The 13747-nt window shown below is 60.9% G+C and overlaps 1 protein-coding gene across 1 annotated transcript in view; it reads left to right on the top strand.

Moving 5' to 3' along the window:
- Positions 1-13747, top strand: part of MYO15B (myosin XVB) — a 32480-nt gene that overhangs the window by 13190 nt on the left and 5543 nt on the right. Inside the window, 28 exon segments of the mRNA XM_060135761.1 lie at positions 3327-3420; positions 4052-4111; positions 4402-4459; positions 4671-4801; positions 6048-6143; positions 6247-6482; positions 6566-6744; positions 6958-7030; positions 7469-7630; positions 7869-7969; positions 8067-8137; positions 8257-8341; positions 8539-8637; positions 8786-8907; positions 9006-9218; positions 9425-9503; positions 9674-9778; positions 9856-10111; positions 10206-10296; positions 10411-10630; positions 11094-11206; positions 11431-11490; positions 12058-12133; positions 12267-12385; positions 12579-12697; positions 12768-12909; positions 13115-13226; positions 13316-13470. Coding sequence (XP_059991744.1) covers positions 3327-3420; positions 4052-4111; positions 4402-4459; positions 4671-4801; positions 6048-6143; positions 6247-6482; positions 6566-6744; positions 6958-7030; positions 7469-7630; positions 7869-7969; positions 8067-8137; positions 8257-8341; positions 8539-8637; positions 8786-8907; positions 9006-9218; positions 9425-9503; positions 9674-9778; positions 9856-10111; positions 10206-10296; positions 10411-10630; positions 11094-11206; positions 11431-11490; positions 12058-12133; positions 12267-12385; positions 12579-12697; positions 12768-12909; positions 13115-13226; positions 13316-13470 — 3427 coding nt within the window.

Raw genomic sequence — 13747 nt, 5'->3', positions numbered from 1 at the left:
GGCCCTGCCTACCTCTCCAGCCTCGACGTAGGCTGGACTTTTACACTCCAGGCTCTTTGGGCTTCGTGGTCCTACGATGCTCCCCTCACCCTTCTCGCCTCATTAGCTCCAGCCCCACTCATCCTTCACTGCCCGTCTTCACTCATCCATCCAACAGCTGTTGGTTGACCATCTTCTCCATCTACCCTGGGCCAGGTGCTGGCAACACAGGGAGGAAAGTGCAAGCATCTTCACACAGGCACAGGGATGGTGCCTTCCAGGCTAGCTGGGGAGTCAGATGCAGACAGTAAACCAGCTTCCAGTCGCCCCAAAGGGGATTGTTTAAGGACTGAGAACAAAATGAAGGCAGTGCCATGGACACCAGGGAAGCCTCGGAGAAGGGGGTACCCGTCACCACTATATGTTTCCAAAACGTTTTCATCACCAGCGGGAACTCTATACCCATTCAGCAATGATGCCTCTCTCTCCCTTCCCTCCCGCCCCTGGTAACCTCCAGTATGCTTTCCATTGCTGTGAATTTGCCTATTCTAGATATGCCGTCTAAGTTGACTCATACAAATTCCTTTTACACCTGGCTTACTGCACTAAGCATAGCGTTTTCAGGGTTCGTCCCTGTCGTAACACGTGTCAGAACTTCATGTCTTTTTTATGGCTGAAAATTGTTCCATTGTGTGGACGGACCGCATTTTGTTTATCCACTTATCTGTCAGTGGGTTGTTTCTACCTTTTGGCTTATTGTGAATAAGGCTGCTATGAACACAAGTGTACAAGTAACTGTTCAAGTTTCTGCTTTTGGTTCTTTTGGGTCTCTATCTGGGAGTGGAAATCCTGAGTTATACGGTAATTCTGTCTTTACCTTTTTGAGGAATTGCCAAACTGTTTTCCACAGTGGCTGCACCACTGTGCAGCAACCACTGTGTGAAGGTTCCAATTTCTCTGCATCCTTGCCAATACTTGCTACTTTCTGCTTTTTAAATGATAGCCATCCTAGTGGGTGTGAGGTGGTATCTCATTGTGGTTTTGATTTGCATTTCTTTAATGACTAATGATGTTGAGCATCTTTTCATGTACTTCTTGGCCATTTGTGTATCTCTTTGGAGAAATATCTATTCAAGTCCTCTGCCTGCTTTTTTTTTCCTTTGGGAATTTATTTATTTATTTATTTTTGGCTGTGTCGAGTCTTCGTTGCTGTGCGTGGGCTTTCTCTAGTTGTGGTGAGCAGGGGCTGCTCTTCATTGCGGTGCGCGGGCTTCTCATTGCGGTGGCTTCTCTTATTGCAGAGCACGGGCTCTAGGTGCGCGGGCTTCAGTAGTTGTGGCACACGGGCTCAGTAGTTGTGGCTTGCGGTCTCAGTAGTTGTGGCTTGTGGGCTCTAAAGCGCAGGCTCAGTAGTTGTGGTGCACAGGCTTAGTTGTTCCGCAGCATGTGGGATCTTCCCGGACCAGGGCTCGAACCCGTGTCCCCTGCGTTGGCAGGCGATTTCTTAACCACTGTGCCACCAGGGAAGTCCCCCTCTGCCTGCTTTTTAATTGGGTTGTTTTTTTTTTTTTCATTGAGTTGTAGGAGTTCTTTATATGTTCTGGATATTAAACCTTTATCAAATGTGTGATTTGCAAGTAGTCTCCCATTACGTGGGTTGTCATTTCATTCTCTTTTTTAAATTAAAAATTTTTAATTTATTTATTATTCATTTTTGGCTGCATTGGGTCTTCGTTGCTGCACATGGGCTTTCTCTAGTTGCGGCAAGTGGGGGCTACTCTTTGTTGTGGTGTGCTGGCTTCTCATTGCGGTGGCTCGTCGTGTTGTGGAGCATGGGCTCTAGGCGCGCGGGCTTCAGTGGTTGTGGCACGTGGGCTCAGTAGTTTCGGCTCGCGGGCTCTAGAGCGTAGGCCCAGTGATTGTGGTGCACAGGCTTAGTTGCTCCACAGCATGTGGGATCTTCCCGGACCAGGGCTCGAACCCGTGTCCCTTGCATTGGCAGGTGGATTCCCAACCACTGTGCCACCAGGGAAGCCCTCTTTTCATTCTCTTGGAAGTGTCCTTTTATGTACAAAAGCTGTAGATTTATTTATTTTTTTATTGAAGTATAGTGATTTACGATGTTTCAGGTGTACAGCAAAATGATTCAGTTACAAATATATACATACATACATAATACATATATATACGCTTTTTCAGATTCTTTTCCGTTATAGGTAATTACAAGATATTAAATATAGTTCCCTGTGCTATACAGTAGATCCTTGTTGTTTATCTATGTTATGTCTAGTAGTATATATAGATTTATTTTTAAATATTTATCATGCTCAGGGCTCCTTCATTGAGGAGTCTGGTCTTTCTTATATCTGGAAAATTCTCAAAGATATTGTCTCTTCTGGGATCTCCTGTTAGACATCCAGTGAATGTTATTTTTTCATTTTTTAGAAGTTCTGCTTCTTAAATAATAATATGCCAGACTCTATTCCAAACACACCTTTTAATTCATTTCATCTTATTGTGGGGCAGGCATTACAATACTTCTCAATTTAGAGATGATGAAAATAAAACACATAGGTAAAGTAGGGAATTCCCTGGCGGTCCAGTGGTTAGGACTCAGCGCTTTCTTTCTTTCTTTCTTTCTTTTAATACGTTTATTTATTTATTTTTGGCTGCGTTGGGTCTTCATTGCTGCGCGCAGGCTTTCTCTAGCTGCGGCGAGCGGGGGCTACTCTTCCTTGTGGTGCGCAGGCTTCTCATTGCGGTGGCTTCTCTTGTCACGGAGCACGGGCTCTAGGCACGTGGGCTTCAGTAGCTGTGGCTCGTGGGCTTTAGAGCACAGGCTCAGTAGTTGTGGCACACGGGCTTAGTTGCTCCGCGGCATGTGGGATCATCCCGGACCAGGGCTCGAACCTGTGTCCCCCGCATTGGCAGGCGGATTCTTGACCACTGCACCACTAGGGAAGTCCAGGACTCAGTGCTTTCACTGCCAGGGCCGGGTTTGATCCCTGGTCGGGGAACTCAGATTCCACATGCCATGCAGCGTGGCCAAAAAACAAAAGCAGATAAACCCCAGAGAGGTAAAGTAACTTATCCAAGATGGCAGTGACTAAACGGTAGGGGCACGAGCCCGCGTGGTCGGCGCCAGAGTCCCGGATCTCGATCCTCGGGCACAGCAGCCTCTCAGTTTACCTGCTGGTCTTTCGAAGTGTCGTGTCCTTTCCCTGTTGCTTCCCTTCGGCAGCCGGGGGCTTCACTGGGGTCCGATTTTACATTCATGTCTTGGCTTGGAGGATTCAGGTATCGGGTGTGAGTTTGGACTCCTCACCAACCCCCTTCCTGGCCTCCAGGAAGTGGTACCTCCGGCGACGGGCAGCTCTGGGGCAGCTGAACACCGTCCTGCTGGCGGGCCGGCGCCTGCTCTGGAGACAGCGGAGAGGGCAGGTGAAGCACATGGATGGGTCCTGCGCAGGGCAGCTCAGGGGAGAAGCCAGGCAGCCTTGCCGGCCACGTTGGCCAAATCCCAACAGTGTCCACCCTCCAAGTGCAGCCGCACGAGGACCGAGGCCTCGGAGACCATTGCTGGTGGAGCTCCTTCCGCCCCCTCTGCCTGGCCAGGGTAGCCTGGGGCCTCCAGGAGGCTGTCGCCTTCCTTCATGCCTGCCCACTGCCAGGGCCTGACTCTCCCCTGCTGGCGGGGGTGCCTCCCATCCCCTCCAGGCCTCCCTTGGACTGTTCCCCTCTTGCCCTGTGACTCCAATCTGAGGGCCATAAAACAGCTCAAAGGTCAATGCCCACGTAATGCCCCACTCTCTGGCCCCTCCCTGGCTGGACTTTGTCCCTTGGGACCATTCCTCCCTTCTTCCCTCCTCTTCCCGGTGCCCTGGCAGACGGGCAGAGACAGCCACAGCGCCAAGGCCAGTGAGGGCTCTGGAGGGCTGGGGGCGGACAGCTGGCCCCCTGGGTCTGCACCCCTTCCTCCACTGGTGTGGGGCCCTCCTGCGCGGGGGAGGGGCCTCTAGGGAGCTCCCGCTGGCGCCTCACGGGGGCGTCGCCCCTCCTGCATCTCCCCCAGCAGCTTGGGCATCGGTGCAGCTGGCACGGCGTCGGGGCCTCCAAGAAGGGGCCGAGCATGGTAGGCGGCCTGGGAGCTGGGTTGTGAGCCCGCTGAACCTGGCCTGGCTTGAGGGGGAGCGTGGGCTCCCAGGGGTGCCGAGATGGGTCCTGTTCCTCAGGCCCATCCGTTGTCCCCCAAGAAGAGGCCTGGGGCGCTCTTGGGTTCCCTCTGGGGCTTTATGTGTTTGAGTGTCCAGGACTAGAATCCTTGGGCTTTGGAGGGGAAGCTTACAGCCCTGGGGGTGAGGAGGGCCCCTGAGTTCCCATGCCCCTTCCCTTAGTTCCTGGTCAATTGCTCCTCCCTGCTAGGAGCTGGGGCACTTGGAGATCCCGGCTGAGCTGGCTGTCATGCTGAAGACAGCGGAAGGTGAGTCCTGATGGGCGTTGCTCTTGCCATGACCCCCTCCTGGGCGGAGGCTCTGTCCCTGTGGTCCCTCCCTCTGATGCTCTGGGTCCCCCCAGCTCACTGCCCGGCTCCCTCTGCACTGGAGCTGGGGGCTGATGCTGAGAGGTGGAGGCGGCGCCAGAGCCAGGCGCCTTACCTGGGCGTTTCTGGGCTGCCGCCTACGTCATCCCAGGCCATCGGCACACCCTGGCCGAGAGCATCATCGAGGCCATGCCCCCGGAAGTTCCCGCACGGCCCAGCCTGACCCTCCCACCCGACATCGACCAATTCCCCTTCTCCAGCTTCATCTCCATCGGCTTTCAGGTGGGCCCCCAGGCCTTAGCTCTACACAGCTGACGCCCACATCTCCCCAGACGTTAGCCCCCGTCAGGCAGAAGCTGTGTCTGTCCTGTCTCCAATCCCCTCCTCCCTCTCCTGTTGCGGGGCTGTGGATGCAACTGCGTTGCTCGGAAACGGTTGAACCTAAACGTGTTGCTGGTTACTTATCTGCAGTGCCACACCTTCGTTACACCTGTGGCACTGCCCGGCCATTGAAGCCATGTCATTAAAGCATGTTGAATGACAAGGCAAAGTATCCAGGCTACAGTGTTGGCAGCAAAAGTGGGATTCAAAACTGCACGTAGAGTACGATCCCAATTTTGTTAACAGGGAGGGTGGGGAGATGACGTGTGTACCTACACGTAGAAAGTAAGATTAGAAACAAAGAGGCGAAAATGTTAACTGTGGTTTTGTCTGGCACTGGAATGTTAATGGTGGTTTTTATTCCTCATCCTTTTCCGTGTTTTCTGAGTTTTCCGCATGCACGAGCTTTAGTTTTCTAATCAGAAGGAGTGATTGAGAGGGTTTTTTTTAATATTTATTTATTTATTTGGCTGCGCCGGGTCTTAGCTGCGGCACACGGGATCTTCGTTGCCTGTGCAGGATCTTTAGTTGTGGCATGCGGGACCCTTTCTGGTTGTGGCATGCAGGATCTAGTTCCCTGACCAGGGATCAAACCCCGGCCCCCTGCATTGGGAGCGTGGACTTTTAACCGCTGGACCACCAGGGAAGTCCCAAGATGTATTTTTCTTTTAATAAATTTATTTATTTATTTATTTTTGGCTGCATTGGGTCTTTGTTGCTGCACGCGGCTTTCTCTACTTGCGGTGAGCGGGGGCTACTCTTCGTTGCGGTGCGCGGGCTTCTCATTGCGGTGGCTTCTCTTGTTGCGGAGCACGGGCTCTAGGCGCGCGGGCTTCAGTAGTTGTGGCTCGCGGGCTCTAGAGAGCGCAGGCTCAGCAGTTGTGGTGCACAGACTTAGCTGCTCCGCGGCATGTGGGATCTTCCCTGACTAGGGCTCGAACCCGTGTCTCCTACACTGGCAGGCGGGTTCTTAACCACTGCGCCACCAGGGAAGCCCCCCGAGATGTATTTTTAAGATGGTTTTCCTCACCGGCCCCTCTTCCTCTCGCAGGGCGCGTGCTCCCTTGGGGCTCCCCAGCGGCTGTGTCTGGCAGGTCAGCACACAACAGCCCCTGCTCAGGCACCGTGTCGCCCTCCTTCCTTGCAGGAGCCATCCCTGCCCAGACCTGGGCAGCTGCTGACCAAACCCCTGACCCGGCTGGACAGTGAGAACCCTCAGCATGCTCTGGATATCAACAAGGTGGTGAGTGACACACTGGGGAGGGGCAGGGTGGGCCCGTGCAAGGGGTGCTGGCCGGGCACCGGGAGCCCCGCACGTCCTGCCTCCCCTCGCTCTGTGTCTGCAGATGCTGCGGTTCCTGGGGGATGCGTCCCTGGAGCCCTGGCAGGAGCAGACCATGGGCCAGTACCTGGTGCGGCAGGGGCAGCGCCGGCCGGGGCTGCGCAACGAGCTCTTCAGTCAGCTCGCAGCCCAGCTCTGGCGCCAGCCGGACGAGCAGCAGAGGCAGCGCGGCTGGGCCCTCCTGGCTGTTCTGCTCGGCGCCTTCCCCCCAGTGTCCGCCCTGCAGAAGCCGCTGCTCAAGTAAGGGCCCCGGCCGGTGGGGGCCCCGTGGCTGTGCTCAGCGGGCCGCCCCCGCCCACGGCAGCCCTGTGCTGTGCCCGCAGGTTCGTGTCCGACCAGGCCCCCGGGGGCACGGCAGCCCTATGCCAGCACAGGCTGCTGGGAGCCCTGCGGCAGGCGCAGCGGGCCCCGGGGCGCGGGCGGGCCCACCCACCCACGCGGCTCGAGTGGACGGCCGGATGGAGGCAGGGCCGCATGGTGCTGGACGTCTTCACCTTCACCGGTGACGCCTGCCCCCTCTCGGGCCTCCCCAGGCCCACGCTGCAGCCTGCCCGGCACTCCCGCCCTCCCTCGGCCCCTCCCCTCCTCAGCCCTCCCCACGGGACCCTGACCTCCCTGCGCTCCTGCTTTCGGAACCGCCACGGGACAGTATTCCCTTCCCGTCCGGGCGGACCCTGCTGTCCCTCACTCTTGCCCCTACCCCTCGTCCCTGCAGAGGAGTGCTTCTCGGCCGAGGTGGAGTCCTGGACCACAGGGGAGCAATTCGCCGGGCGGATTCTGCAGAGCAGGTGTGCAGGGCCTGGGATGGGCGAGCGCAGCCCACACTGGCCATTGTCCCGTCCGCCTCCTGGTTTTCCTCATGCTCCCAGCCCGCTCTCCCGCCGAGCACCTCCTGCGGCTGCTCCAAAGCCAAAACCTGCTCCCCGGGGGGCGGGATGGGGGCGAGGGGGCGGGGTAGGTGGGCAGGGTCCAGACAGTAGATTCAAGACGGAGAGCAAGTAGAGAGTATACCTGCTAGATCTGGTCCAGGTTCTCATCAAATTGAATGAATAAATGCATCAGAGCCACTGTAGAAGTAGAGGGCTGTGAGTTGCACTGGGTCCTCAGCCAGGTTCCTGTCCCCTTCCACAACCCCCTCCCCCCAGCCCACCCTCAGGTCCTTGTCCCTTCCGGATGGTCGTCCGCCTGGCTGACCACCCTCTGCTCCATGCCCTTGTCTCACCCAGAGGCCTGGATCCGCCCCCGCGTGGCTGGTCTGTGTCACTGCACTCTAAGGACTCCTGGCAGGACTTGGCTGGCTGCGACTTCGTGTTGGACCTGATCGGCCAGACCGAGGATCTGGGGGACCCGGCCGGTCCCCACAGCTACCCAATCGCCCCCCGTGGCTTGTAGGTGCCACCCACAGCACCCCTGGCCTGCTCCTGTCCCTATCCTGTCGTAGGTGACCCCCTCAGCCACCCTGTCATCCGCGGGGGTTCACAGGTGCTGCCACAGGCCCAGCCCGCCCGCCCCCAAGCCTCCGCCCACCGCAGGGGGATGACCCCTACAGCAGCTTCTACACCTTGCCTCAACCCGGGAAGCCCCCGGCCAGGGCATCTCCTCAGCTGGGCCCACTATCTCCTGCAGAGCCGAGGACATCCCCCCGGCCCCTGGCATCCAGGCCCCCTCACTGCCCCCAGGTCCCCCTCCAGGCCCAGCCCCAGCTCTGCCCAGCAGGGGTCACACAGGTAAGGCTGGGAGTGGGCACACTGAGGTTGGCAGAGCGCTGGGAATGGGGGTGCCAGAAGCCCCACGCCCCAGGCAGGTGACAGTAACCCTCCACAGGTGAGTCCCGGACCTCAGGGAGTCTGGATGGCTTCCTGGACCACCTCTTCTCCCCGCGCCTCAGCGTGAGTGTCCTGCACGCAGACCCCACCCCACTGCTGCCCCTACGCCCCTGGGGCCTCTGCTGCCCCTCCCATCCCTCCTAGGGCTCTAGCTCTGACCTTGGGACCTATGACTTTTGTCCCTTCAGGATCTGGAGCAAGGCAGGGCTCTGAGTGGCCGCATGAAAGGAGGGGGCGCCATGGGGCCCATGCAGCAAGGCAGCTATCCCGTGGGTGAGTGCGGGACTGAGCACCCAGGGCCTCCCTGCCCAGCAACACAGGCAAGCATGGCCTGGGATCCCCACGCAGCTGCAGTCAGAGCTCTGGCCAGCACCCTGGTGGCCCGTACTCTTCTCTTTGCCTGGGGCTGAAGGGAGGCTGTCTGTGGGCCCAGGCGGGGACCGACCTGGGGGGGGGCCCTGTTCCCTCAGTGTACTCAGGGATGATGCAGATGCCCGGATACCAGCCAGCCATGATGCCTGCACCCGTGCCCATGATGCCAGCAATGGGGGCGGTCCCCGCCATGCCAGGTAAGTCTGGACTATAGCCACTGTGTCCCTTCTCAGGTAGGGACTGGAGGAGGGAGGGTGTTGCCTGGGGCCTAGAGGGCACAGTGGGCAGAGGGCTGGGAGCTCAGCCATGGCGCCCATCCACCCTGACTGCCTGCCATACTCGCAGCCGTTGTGGTGCCGCCACAGCCGCAGCCGCAGCCGCAGCCGCAGCCCCTGCTTCCCAGCGTGGACGCGAGGCAGCTGGCAGTCCAGCAGCAGAACTTCATCAACCAGCAGGCGCTGATCCTGGTGAGGATGGGCAGGGCCCATGGATTGCCTAGTGGGTACAGACCTGTGGGGCGAGGCTAGGCCAGCTCTTACCTGGCACACCACCCTTCCCCCGTCAGGCCCAGCAGATGACCACCCAGGCCATGACCTTGTCCCTTGAGCAGCAGGCAAAGCAGCGCCAGAGCCAGCCCCTGGAGCATCATGCCCAGGCCCAGGCCCCTGGGGCTGCCTCCCTGACTCCACCCCCAGCCGTCTCCCCCAAGCCCAAGAAGACACCCACCCCCCAGAAGGAGCCAGAGCGTGACCTGGAACTGGTAGGTGCCTGCCTGAGGGTGAAGAGCCGAGGCCAGGCAGGTGGCAGGGCTGGGGTGGGGCAGCAGGCTCCAAGGCCCCAGGAGTGGGAGACATGGCATGGGGGGTGTGGGGAGATGCAGAAAAGATGCTGCCAGGCTCCAGCCCCACGGATCCGAGCGGGTTTGCTCTGTGAGTGGCAACTTGTCTGGCAGGGCAGCTCCTTCTCTTTCCCCTCCTGCCACAGGAGACCTCACAGGAGGCTGAAAACAGGCCCCGGCGGCCCAAGAGCTTCCAGCAGAAACGGGACTATTTCCAGAAGTTGGGTGAGGGCCCTTGGGGTGGCAATCCCACACAAAAACTCAGCCACCGCCCCAGCCTGGCCCGGGGACGGCGGGGTGCACTCTATTCCTCTAGGTCAGTGTGGCCTGTCCAGGAGCCCAGACGGGCGGGCCAGGTGGAGAGTAATAGCGAGGGCCATTTGGGGCGTTTACAGGGCAGCAGCAGATCAAGGTGGAGGCGATGAGGCCTCCGGCCAAGGTGAAGATCCCCCAGGGGGAGGAGCAGGAGGAGGAGCCGGAAGAAGAGGAACCGAGAGCAGGTGGTGGGGAGCAGGGTGGGGGGGCAGGCTTTGTGGTTCTGCACAGGGTCTCACATCCTTCCTCTCTTTCTGGTCAGTGCCGTCACCTCCTCCCCCCCCAGTAGAGAAAAAGCCACTGGCACGAGATGGGGCCAAAGCTGCACAGGAGGCTGAGGCTGAGCCAGACACACAGGCGGGGCCTGGCGGTGGCCGCCGGCCGGCAGAGGGCAGAGCCGTGGTGCGTAGCTCGGACCCTAAGCCCCGGCGCGCAGAGCCCAGCAGGGAGATCCGCAACATCATCCGCATATACCAGAGCCGCCCAGGCCCCGTGCCCATGCCCGTGCAGCCGCCCAGGTGCACCCCGGCGGTGGTGGGGAGGGGGAGGACGGCCAGGACTGCCCGCTGCCCAGAGTCACCGTGTGGACTCCTGACCTCTTCCTTCTCTCAGGAAGCCCCCCCAGATCTTCCTGAAGAAAAACAACCCTAAGGATGAGGCTCTGGCTAAGCTGGGGATCAGTGGTGCCTCCTCGCTGCCCTCGGTGAGGCCCCGTCCCGACCAGAGCGCGCTGCTCCGCGCCAGAGCCCTCCTGAGGCTCCCCGGGGGAGACCTGGCCGCTAGTCACAGCCTGGGTGTATTCTCCGTGCCTCCCCAGACGCTGTCCCCCAGCCCAGGGAAGGGCCCCCCACCAGCTGTGGCCCCTCGACCCGAGGGCCAGCCACGGCGTGTGCCCTCCAACTCCATCAAGGAGAAGCAGGGGCCCCTTCAAGAGCTGTTTGGCCAGAACCCACCCACTGCCCAGAGTCCCCCGCCTCCGCCAGCACCTCCACTGCCTCCACCCTTGGACCCAGCGACCCCTCCAGCTGAGCCGCACAGTGAGAAACCCCATATCCCCGGGTGGTGGGCTTTGTGGGGGGCAGGGGCAGGATTCCTAAGGGCCTCTCAGCGCTCACGGCCGAGGTCAGCTGCTCGCGCTTCCGGACTTTGGAGCCGTGGGTGAGGAGCCCCAGCTTCCGCGTTCCTGCGGGGGGCAGGGCGCGGGCACCCCTGGGGCCTGTCTGGCACGGAGGGACCGTCACGGGGCGTGGGCCTCGTCAGGAGTTTAGTGACCCCGCTGACGTGGTCGGGGGGGCCCACGCACGTCAGGGACAGTGGGGAACGTGGGAAGCTGGAGATGGAGGCCGGCGATGGGACGGAGCGGGGGGAGGGAGGCAGCGGAGGTGGACTGAGCTGGGCCACGTGGGGCCCTAGTGGGCCAGGGTCTTCTCTCTCCCTGCCTGCATCATTCCGGCTTGGGCAGCTCCTCGCCTGATGCCCTTCGGCCCCTCTATCCGCCAGGCTTTGTGGAGACCATGGGGGACCAGGGGATCTCCACCCAGCTGCTCGTGCCCTCGGGCAGCGTCTGCTTCTCCTACGCCAGCGCCCCCTGGAGGTTGTTCCTGCGCAAGGAGGTGGGCGCGAGGGCGGGCCGCAGCCTGGCCTCCCTGGGTGGGGGACGGGGCGCTGGCTGTAGGGGCGCCAGCCTGGGGCCCCAGCATCTCCTCTCCACACACAGACACTGGGGACTACTTCCCCAGCCCCACCTCCTCCGGCCCGGGAGGCAGAGGTGGGGTGGGAGGAGGGCTGGCGGGGGCACCGTCCGGGCGCACTCTCACTCGCCCCTGCCCTCGCCCAGGTGTTCTACCCCCGGGAGAACTTCAGCCACCCCTACTGCCTCAGGCTCCTCTGTGAGCAGGTGAGAGCCCAGCCCACCTGGGACCTGTACCGGCAGACCGCCCCCACCCCAGGCAGGAGAGCAACCCCGCTTGCGGGACGCTGGTGTGTTTCAAGCCCTGACTTCGTTTATTTAATCCTCCCAACATCCCTCAGAATAAGGGCCATTTTTGACTTATGACGAGGATTAAAAATAAAGCGTATACAGCACCCAACACAGGCCTGGCACACAGCAGGTGCTCGCTCGTGCTTGTCCCTTTGCCACCTCTAGATGCTCCCAATGCTTGTGTCTGTTCTCCCCAGTTCTACAGTAGCTGCCCCCTCCCCCTCCCCCTCCCCCAAGTCCCGTGTTCCTTCAGGGAAGCTTATCTCAGCTGACAGAGGAGCAGCAGCCCAACTAGTGCCAGCAGCTTGGGGGAGGCAGGTGGGAGCTCCGGGTGGATGTGGCCCTGGGCTTGGAAGGCCAGGCATCCCTCCCTGCTCCACCCACGTGCCTATGGGGCTCTCCAGCTTTTCCTCCATGCGTGGCTGCTTCTGGGGTGGGCTGTGGCCTCAGGACCTGGTGGTGACCGCCTGGCTTTGCCCCCAGATCCTGAGGGACACCTTTGCAGAGTCCTGCATCCGGATCTCCCAGGACGAGAGGCACAGGATGAAAGACCTGCTGCGTAGGGTCCAGGGACCCTGGAGTCAGGGAGCCAGAGTGCTGAGGGTTGGGCCTGCCCAGAGGGAGGGAGTAGACTCCGGGGTCCCCGCTGTGAGGGAGCCTGAGGACGGCCTGGGGCCACTTCTGCCCAACAGGAGACCTGGAGGTGGGCCTGGACTCCCTGGACACAGCTGAGGACAGTGTCAAGAAGCGCATCGTGGTGGCCGCCAGGGACAACTGGGCCAATTACTTCTCCCGCATCTTCCCCGTCTCGGTCAGTGAGGCTGGGGATGGTAGCGCCCAGGGCTGGAGGCCAGCTTGGCCTTCCGCAGCAGGATTAGAGCTGGGGGTGGGCTGGGCCCCAGTGGAACCAACGAAGAATAGCACTGGCCTGAGCAGCCCCAGGGTGTCTTGGCCGGTGGCGGGGAGCCCGGAGCCTGTCCGTGAGCCAACCACCTTCCGGGCAGGGCGAGGGTGGCAGCGACGTGCAGCTGCTGGCCGTGTCCCACCGGGGGCTGAGACTGCTCAAGGTGACCCAAGGCCCCAGCTTCCACCCCGACCAGCTGAAGACTCTCCGCTCGTACAGGTGAGCCTGGGCTGGGGTGTGGCGTGGGCCGGCGAGACGGCCCCCAGCTCACGCCCCACCCTCTGCACAGCTTTGCTGAGGTACTGGGCGTGGAGTGCCTGGCTGGCTCCACCCTGGAGCTGTCGCTGAAGAGTGAACGGCTGCTGCTGCACACAGTCCGGGCGGGAGCCGTCAAGGCCATGGTTGAGCTGCTCCTGAGCGAGCTCAGGAAGGCAAGTGCGGGCTGCCAGGGCGCCGGGCGGGGGGCCTCCAGCACCGCTGCGTCGTACCCCGTGCCGTCAGCCAAGCTCCTTCAAGCTGCCTGGGGTGGGGCTGGAACTTGGGGGCGCTTGGTGGAGAGTGACGCCAACGGGGGAGCAGGTGGGACGGGCAGGACGGAGTCATAAGCAGGCTGGCCGCTCTCCCGCCCGCCTGCAGGACTCCGGCTACGTCATTGCCCTGCGAAGCTACCTCACTGACGACCACAGCCTCCTCAGCTTCCAACGGGGGGACCTCATCAAGCTGTTGCCGGTGGCCGCTCTGGAGCCAGGTATCCCCGGGGCAAGCAGGGCGGCTGGCACCCGGCGGGCGGGCAGAGGGCCCAGGAGGTGAGGCACCGTCCTTGGATGCTTCCCGCAGGCTGGCAGTTTGGCTCCACCGGGGGCCGATCCGGACTCTTTCCTGCTGACATAGTGCAGCCGGCTGCTGCTCCGGACTTTTCCTTCTCGAGGGAGCAGAGGAATGGCCGGCACAAGAGTCAGCTGCGGCACGGAGAGTGGGATAAGGCGTCGGAGGTGAGGAAGACGGGAGACGCCGAGGCGAGGCCTAACTAGGAGTCGAGGAAAGAAAGGGCTCGACTGCCCCAGAGCGGCGGAGGGCCACCCCACGCCTGGTGGGCAGCGCTTGGTCTGATGCCGCCTCTCTGCCCGCTCCCGATGTCTTGTCCTGTCTCCCCAGCAGGGCTGGGCGGTCTGCCTCTCGTGTGGCCCTCGTGGTAGCTAGTTCAGCGCCACCTGGAAGGTGCTCAATAAACAGCTCTTGACTGTCCCGGCTTCTGGTGGTGTGCTCACT

Source organism: Lagenorhynchus albirostris, chromosome 20 (assembly GCF_949774975.1).
Source record: "Lagenorhynchus albirostris chromosome 20, mLagAlb1.1, whole genome shotgun sequence".
In the NCBI taxonomy this organism is placed as follows: domain Eukaryota; kingdom Metazoa; phylum Chordata; class Mammalia; order Artiodactyla; family Delphinidae; genus Lagenorhynchus; species Lagenorhynchus albirostris.
The sequence above is the reverse complement of the archived record's forward strand: the minus strand, read 5'-3'. Positions and strand labels throughout refer to the sequence as shown.